Raw genomic sequence first — 9,172 nt, forward strand, 5'->3', positions numbered from 1 at the left:
TGTTTTTGTTTTTTGGACTTATTACAGTGGAAGTACTAGTAAACAAAATAGAAATTCAATGACTTGGGGACTTGGTTTTTTAAAGTGCTTAGCTGTAATGGTTCCACCTGAAATTAAGAAGACCTGTGGGACCACAGCACCTTTGAAAATCAAGTCCTTTAACACAACGTTTCTTTAAAGAGTAGATTTCAAAAAACCCACATGCGATGAACTTGTTAAACCATCTTCTGTCCTTCCAAATGATTACAGTTTTTCTGGGAAGACTGTTAGTTTGAATGTGATATGTTGAAAGTATTAGTGCACACAAAGTGTTTATATGTATTAATACAGAAGATATACAGTAGATATTACTTTCTGACTATTACGATTGTCATGATTTTATGTTGCATTTATCACAAGTGTAGTGAATCACAAGACTAATCGTAAGATAAAGCATGACAATGCATTTTGTGTAACGCTCATGAACCAAATCTGATTTTTAACATTTTGTAATTTGTCTGGAAGTCCTCTTTGTTTAATATGTCATGTTTCAGCACGACATTGTAATATCTTATGCAATTTAGAGGACTTGTATATTTTTGCAATAAACTGCATTTTTTATTAGTTACGTGTACTCTGTATAGTCTAGAGTGAGAACAGCTGACAAATTAACCTCCATGCTTTAAAAGCAAAGGCATAGGTTGTTGTCATGTTCTGCCTAATCATACATAACCTATATCGTTTTACTTCTCCCTGTTTTATATTTATGCATTTTGTCTTCTCTATGCTTGTTCTCTAGTTAGTTTTTTTAGATCTCACCTTTTTTAATCTGTTAAATCTTTGACCTATTTCAATTCAAAGGATCTCTGTATATCTCTCTTCTTGCAGTCTAATCTTAGCTATTAAAGACCAGATCCAATTAACAAAGTGACTGATATTGAGAGCCATGCTACACTAAGCCTGTTTTTGAAAAAATCCTTATCAGCAAGTGCAAAAGTATATTGAATTTTAAAGATCAGTAGTTAAAAGCTTTCTACAATTTTGGAAATAATGCTGCTGTTAAAGCTAACATGTCCTGCTTTCAAAAAATGTAAGTCGTCATAAAATACCTTTTTAGCTCTACTAGCATGGGATACCTTCTGAGACTGAGGAGAGAGACTATCATCTTAATTAGGAGCACAGGGCTCATTGCTTACAAATGTCTGTGTCTGGAAATTTCAGGCACGGCCCAATTTGAATACTGCTTACCGACCTAGCTGTTGATGTACATAGCAAGCTAGTGCACATAATGGCAACAGGCAGTAGTTCTGCCAAAACAGTACTACAAGAACTGTAGGAAGGCTGCTTGTGCCCTGTTTTGAATACCTGAATGATAACATCTTTCCTTCTTAGATAATGACTTTTCTAATGCCATATATTTACGTATGTTGATGTAATTATTATCCTGTAGTTAGTGATACTTTCTGACAATTTATATAATCATACCTGCATATGAAATTATGATTATATAATGCAATTATAATATATAATTTATGCCATATAGTATGGTATAAATTATAAGTCAAATTCTTAACAAACCCAATCTGAGCAAAATTTACAAGTGTCATTTTTTTAACCTAGAAACCTGGTATGAATAATTGCACATACGATATCTTGCCTTTATACTTTTGATTTATGGAAAAAAGAGAAGCTTGTTATACTAGAAGGAGATATCAGGTAACTAAAATCTACACTCCTGTCACTCTGTACGCTTACTCTCTGAAAGCTACCTAAATTTTGCACTAGCTTAATGTGATTAAGAGAAATGCTAGAAATTACTTGTATGGCAGTAAACTATGATCAAGGCTGTAAATGCCAGTCACGATATTTTCAATATTGTTGGTTATATTTAAAGTTTCCTTACAATAAACAACACTTTTATATATATAAATACATGTTTATTGATATTGTTGTGTTTTAATTCCATTATTATAAAGTTGCAAGTGAACAATTTATATTCATTTATTAAAAAATTCATAATTCTTAACACTTTCATGTTGATTTTCATAAGTTATGTACATATACTGGTTACTCACTGTAGAGAACGTGTTGGTGTGGTTTTTGTCCTAGCTGCTTTGTAATGGAGGATTTGCTTTAGCATATAGCTGGGAAGATGCTGTGGTTGTGAGGAGTGACAAATGTCAGATAATCAGACACTGAGATTTTCTAGGTCCCAAATTATGGCTTCCTGCTGAGGCAGTTTCTTTGTGTTTTCCTGAGAACTGGATGATTTCTGGAATTTTCTTTTTTGGTGAATTACCAACAGTGATAAATTGTCACTTTGTAAGTTTGGTACAAATCTGTGTATCTTTCATCAGTCAGCATTTGGGATTTCTCCTGGGTCTAGTCATGTATGTGCTTCAGACTTGCCAGACTTAGTGCCAGAGATGTGGTAGAAGTTCATTTTACGAAGGAAATCAGAGGAAGTCACCAACTGTCAATTATTGGGGCATTTCAAAAAGGAAAAGGTAGTTTTAATAGTTTTGAACAATGTCATATTTAACTTACGAGAGTGTCTATGTCCATATTTAGATTACTTGACCAGTACTCCCAATAGAGTCAAGTAGTACCCCCAAATGAGGATGTTGTCTTTGTAGTCAAGTTGCTAACGGAGTGTGGCTGAGGCATCGGCTCAGCATCTATATTCTGTTCCTCTCCCAGTTACCAAACCTCACCAGCAATTTGTAGTTCATTGAATCACAGAATGGCCTGGGTTGAAAAAGACCTCAAAGATCATCTAGTTCTGCAGATGATTTAAATAAATTTGGCAAATGGCTGCATTCTAAAGAGGAAAGCTAACAAAATAAATGCTCCAATTAGTTTGTTGAAAATATGCTCTACTGGGTAGGAAAACAGATAAATTCTATAGGAGAAGGGCAGTCATGAGCTCACATGTTACCAAGCACAAGAGAATGTGCATGGCACTGAATGCTGAAAGATGTCTGAACCATGGGAATAGACATTCAACCACAGCCTCCAGTCAACCACAAGACACAAACCCTGAGGAAACCAAGGCTCCTTGGACCTAGTGTCATTTCTGAGTGTTTTTTAATGTCATTTGTTTGTGCTTCAGGAGATTATCTGAAACAAGGTCTTGTGCAGTCGCTGCACCTCCTGTGTGAAATCCAGAAGTAGAGAGGTCTTGAGGCAAAGCTATGAAATGCGTTATGGCACCATCTGCAGCTTCATCGTGGATTAACCTGGCAGCAGCTCAGCACCACAGGGCTGTCTGTTCACTGCTCCCCACATGGGATGAGGGAGAGAATTAAAACAAAATAGAATGTGTCTATTTATATAAAAACTATTTACCAGGGCAGAAGAAAATGGAAACAAAAATGCAATGATAACAATACATCCAGCCACAGTGCAATTACTCACCACCCACCGACTGATGCACAGCACCAGTGTGACACCCCACCAGTGCCATGAGGTCTCACCCCCAACAACTGATGCCCGCTTCTTTGTATGTTGAGTATGTTAGAATCAATGTTGGCTGCCTTACATAATTTAGGATTATATCCACATCCAATGAGAGTTGGATTTCTTTCAGATAGATACCTAGACTGTTTCTAGATTCTTCATCCCCATTTTGATTCAGGTATTTACAGGCTGGGCTCTTCACTTGGTGCACCAGAATAAGCTGAATGACCTTGAAAAGATTAAAAAAGAAAAATTGTTGCATTTTCAACATTGTCTCTTCCTTCACCCCATCTCTTTCTAAATGACCTTTATTCTGACAGCCGGGTGAAGAAGCAGTGGCAGAACTGCAATGGCTATTGGGGCTGTGTTGGGACGCAGTGCCCTGCTGATTGTGCAGTGATTCTCTTCCTTGTCCCTCTTCCTGTCCTTCTATAATGTCAAATCCAGCAGAGCTTGAGAGCAGCAGTGGTGCCATTGGCTGTGTTTCCTTCTTAGAACTGTGTATGCCATATAGGGAGAAGGCCAAACTGTTATATAAAGGAAACATTGCTCAATCAAAGCAGTGTGAAGAACTGCCAAGAGCAGTTACATATACTAGGCCATTCTGACAGGATGTGCTGACTCAATCTCTTCTTATTGAGGTAAATGAAATTAGGACAGACTAAAAATAGCATTGTGGCATGGTATGTATGCTTTGTCCTTTCTTCTTTCAAATTATTGGATTATTTTATCTGAGCAGCTGTGAGGTTTTGGGAGGAGACTGTGCTCTGTGCAGGCAGTGCTGTATGGAGGAGTAATTCCCTCACGACTACATGAGCCCCTGAGATGTGCTGCCCACACCTCTGAAGATGCTGGAAACTCAGTTTTGATAAATGCCATGTTTGGAAAAGGTAGTGCAGCTTTTACCAAGCTGTGCCTTACCCTTCTCCTCCTAGCTCTGTCCTTGTGCAGTCGCATGATGTGTTTCTTAAGCAACCTCATCTTCACTGTGCCTTCAGTTCCCATTCTTTCTTTTAGCTAAATCTGTACCATTACATCCACGGTAAAAAATATGTGCCTGACACTGTTTGCTGTTACTGGGGCATGAAATAGTCAATGTTCTGCCAATGTAGAATTTGTGTAGGCTCATTTATAAGCTGTAGCTTTCTTTATGCAGTGGCCACATGCAGATGGTCAACTAACAGTCCATGCTAGCTCCCAAACCATGTCTGAGAATTATTTGCTATTGGCCCTCACAACAACTGCTCCAGGACTGTTCTAAAAAGAAAGTACAGTACAGATGATTGTATTCCAGTGCCACCAAACACTGCCTGGCACTACAGTTTAGATAAAAACTCCAGATCACCTGCAGTTCTGTTCTTGATTTAGCCTTGGGCTGGTGAAGATTTTCTTATTTCCCTTTCTTCAGAATTGTTTCTCATTGTCGTGTTCCTGATACCGTTGCCACTTTTTGTCTTGCTTTGTCTTGGTAGATGATAACAGTTTAGCTAGAACTGGAATCTGTGCTATAATCACAAAGTACATTTCTAGAGAGAATGAGAACAGCTGTGGAAGATAAAGAAGTCACAGCAACAGAAGACTGAGGTGTGAGGCTCTGTAGAACACCTGCAGGACAGGCTGCCCTGTGCTGGGTGAAGGTGGCAGCCCTTGTGAGCAAGGTTATCTGAACTATGTGGAGTCATTTGTTAATTACTAAGGGTGGAAAGATATACACATGTGGATGTGAAAGCATCTGTATAGCAGAATTAAAGTGATGATAGGCTATACTTCAGAGAGTCAGCAATAGCAATTGTGTCATAAAAAGCAACGTAGGACATCGGTTTTCGATGAGAAATTAGAGATAGGCACAAATTAAAGATGTTATTTTAATAGTATGACTTTGACCAATCTTTTATTATTGTTGTTATTTTAATCTAGTTTATGGTTTCACCACTTTGAGGCTGGACATGTTCAGAAATAGGTAAGACAGTGAGGGTGAATGTAAATTTATCTGTATCACTTTCTGTGTGCTTGGAGTCATTCCTGGTTATTCATGCTTCTTGGTAGCTATTCGTGTATAAGGTGATGAGAATTCCCAATTAAGACTTCACAGTCCCCCATGTTATCATCTGCCTCTCTTAAAACAGCAAAGGCAGCTGAATCAGCAAAGCTACAACATCGGTGTTGCACAATATTGATTCATTCCCTGAGCAGCCATTCATTTGGAGCATGGCATAAGGTGAGGCAGGGTGTGTGTGTGGAGCAATGATTTAATTACAGCCTAGGCACACAGAGTAAGGAGTATGGGATTGACATCATCACCTGGATGTTAGAGGATATTTGACTTCAACTGGGCGGGGGGGCTAGTAGGTAATCTTTGATAAGGTTCTGTGTGTTTTGCTGCCATCTACTGCATGCAGTATCTATCCTCTTACTCCCCCTGAGCTGCAAAATGAGCCGGCGGGGAAGAAGACCGGCGTGGATGAATAGGGAGCTATTGTTGAGGCTCCGGGAGAAAAAGAGAATCTACCGCCTGTGGAAAGAGGGACAGGCAACTCAGAATGAATACAAGGAAGTCGTTAGGATGTGTAGAGGTCAAATCAGAAAGGCAAAAGCCCAGCTTGAATTTAACCTGGCCGCAGGGGTGAAAAGGAATAAGAAACTCTTTTATAAATACATTAACAGTAAGAGGAGGACAAAGGAGAATATCCACTCTTTGCTGGATGAGGCTGGGAATGTGACCACTGAGGATAAGGAAAAGGCAGAGGTTCTGAATGCCTTCTTTACATCTGTCTTTAAAAGTCAGACCAGTTATCCTCAGGATATTCCTCTCTCTGACCTGGTAATCTCGGCTGGGGAGCACACTAACCCCCCTGTGATTCTGGAAGAAACAGTCAGAGACTACTACTCCAACTGGACTGCCACAAGTCTATGGGGCCAGATGAGATCCACCCGAGAGTGCTGAGGGAACTGGTGGAGGTGATAGCCGAGCTGCTTTCCATCATCTATCAGCGCTCCTTGTTGACTGGTGAGGTCCCAGAAGACTGGAGGCTTGCCAATGTGACTCCCATTTACAAGAAAGGTCGTAAGGAGGATCCAGGGAACTACAGGCCTGTTAGCCTGACCTCAGTGCCAGGGAAGGTTATGGAGCAGATTGTCTTGAGGGAGATCATGCGGCATGTGCGTGATGACCGGGGGATCAGGCCTAGCTAGCATGGGTTCATGAAGGGCAGGTCCTGTTTGACCAACCTGATCTCCTTCTATGATCTAGTGACCCATCTGGTGAATGAGGGAAAGGCTGTTGATGTGGTCTACCTAGACTTCAGCAAAGCCTTTGACACTGTCTCCCACAGTATTCTCCTGCAGAAGCTGGCAGCCCGAGGCTTGGATGGGTACACTCTTGGCTGGGTAAGAAGCTGGCTGGAGGGCCGGGCTCAGAGTGGTGGTGAATGGATTTAAGTCCAGCTGGCGACCGGTCGTGAGTGGTGTTCCCCAGGGGTCGGTGCTGGGGCCTGTCCTCTTCAATATCTTTATTGATGACCTGGATAAGGGCATCGAGTGCACCCTCAGTAAATTCGCAGATGACACCAAATTGGCTGGAAGTGTGGATCTGCCTGGGGGTAGCGAGGCCATACAGAGGGATCTGGACAGGCTGGAGAGCTGGGCTGAAGCCAACGGGATGAGGTTCAACAAGACCAAATGCCAGGTCCTGCACTTCGGCCACAACAACCCCAGGCGACGCTACAGGCTTGGAGCGGTGTGGCTGGAGGACTGCATAGAGGAAATGGACCTGGGGGTATTGATTGATCCTCTGCTGAACATGAGCCGACAGTGTGCCCAGGTGGCCAAGAAGGCCAATGGCATCCCGGCTTGCACCAGAAACACTGTTGCCAGCAGGAGCAGAGAGGTGATTGTTCCCCTGTACTCAGCACCAGTGAGGCCGCACCTCGAGTACTGTGTCCAGTTTTGGGCCCTTCACTGCAAGAAAGACATTGAGGCCCTGGAACGTGTTCAAAGGAGGGCAACAAAGCTGGTGAGGGGTCTGGAACACAGGCCACATGAGGAGAGGCTGAAGGAGCTGGGAATGTTCAGCCTGGAGAAGAGGAGGCTCAGGGGAGACCTCATTGCTCTCTATAACTATCTGAAGGGAGGTTATAGTGAGCTGGGGGTCGGCCTCTTCTCTCGTGTCATTAGTGATAGGACCAGAGGGAATGGTTTCAAGCTACGGCAGGGGAGATTCAAGCCGGACATTAGGAAGTATTACTTTTCAGAAAGGGTGGTCAGGCACTGGAATGGACTGCCCAGGGAGGTGGTGGAGTCGCCGACCCTGGGGGTGTTCAAGGAAAGACTGGATGTTGTGTTGAGGGACATGGTTTAGTGGGAGCTATTGGTAATAGGTGAATGGTTGGACTGGATGATCTTTTAGGTCTTTTCCAACCTTGGTGATTCTATGATTCTATGATTTTCTCTGACTAAACTTTCCATATGCAAAAAAGAAAAGGTAGATTTGAAAATAAGGAAGCTGCTATGTTTCTGGTTCTACAATCTTAAAAACAATTCAGACTCCCATATTTATGAAGTTCTAATCCAGATCCTAAGTAGGATTCCCATTGTTGTGTTCTTTGTAAGGTGGTGTGATACTGATACTGGCTCTAATTCAGTAGTGGTATTTGTCTCTTGAATCTGGGCCAGTGGATCTGGGAGGACTGTGCTTTGTGTGTACTATTTATGCACAAGTTTTTCTAAATAACTGTCAACCCTCACAGCAAGTGTATTTTACAACTAGACTGAGAAAACACTTTTTGTTTTGGGTAGAAAAAGCACTTAGTGGAGTGGAAACACGCTCCTCCACCAAGGTGTTAGCCTTGAGGCAGGCAGTCTTTTTCCAAAACACGATTTTTTATCTTCTGTAGCCACTCCATCCGGCCTGTGTGTGCCACTCCTTTCCCACTGGGGTAGGCAGGAACGTGAATGGGAATTCTGCTTTGCAAGTGGCAGTGCACAAGCTTTGTAGCCTGTTTGCATACCCGTGTATCCACAGGTCTTCTGCCAAGGCTCCATTTGTTCAAATATTGAATTCTCAAACTGGGAGAATGACCTGCAAAGGGTTCTCCTGTTGCATAGTTAAGCACAGAGCATTTTTCAGTTCAACAGGCCGGGGTCGGCACACCTACGTAAAGCGCTGTCCCCATTCTGCCCTGCAGAAGGCACCGTGCTCTGGGAGCGACGTCCCTTCAGCGCCCACAGAGCGGAGCGGTACGGCTACCAGGACTGTCTCCTGGAGAGGCCAAGCCTCGGGCTGTCCCGCAGTGCGCGTTGTCTGTTGATGGCCAGCTATGATTTGAGCGTGTTTTTTTCCTTCCATTGCACGAGCTTTCTGCGCTGACAGTAAGCACAGCGTTCCCTTTGGCGGCCGCTATCAGCGCCTTCCATGGACCCACAGCTCCCAGGGGCGACGGTTAAGGACCCCTTTCTCTCTACATTGTAGAAATGCCTTTTCTTTGTCGTTTACTTTCCCAGCCGCGGGCAAACCCGAAATTCAGAACTACCGAGCTGCCACAGGAGCTCCAGCGCCATTTAGTAGTAGCTCGCCAGATGGGGAGGATGTTTGGAACAGCACAAAAAAAACCCAACAACAATTATCTTCTTGGAAAGCCCCAAAATTGCATAATTTTGAAACTCCCTCTCAGTTGTATAGAATACCGCGGATTATTTCCGAGCTGCGCTGCGCAGCGCGGGGCCCTTCCGACCGGCG

General features: G+C 42.8%; 1 protein-coding gene across 1 annotated transcript in view; it reads left to right on the top strand.

Annotated features, from left to right (window-relative positions):
- The first annotated feature begins 7,274 nt into the window (after positions 1–7,274).
- Positions 7,275–9,172, top strand: part of PRKAR2B (protein kinase cAMP-dependent type II regulatory subunit beta) — a 21,323-nt gene continuing 19,425 nt past the window's right edge. The window contains exon 1 of the mRNA XM_010728738.1: positions 7,275–7,324. Within this exon, the coding sequence (XP_010727040.1) occupies positions 7,275–7,324 (50 nt within the window). The remainder of the gene's footprint in view (positions 7,325–9,172) is intronic.

The sequence above is a fragment of the Meleagris gallopavo genome, chromosome 1, assembly GCF_000146605.3.
Source record: "Meleagris gallopavo isolate NT-WF06-2002-E0010 breed Aviagen turkey brand Nicholas breeding stock chromosome 1, Turkey_5.1, whole genome shotgun sequence".
NCBI lineage: Eukaryota > Metazoa > Chordata > Aves > Galliformes > Phasianidae > Meleagris > Meleagris gallopavo.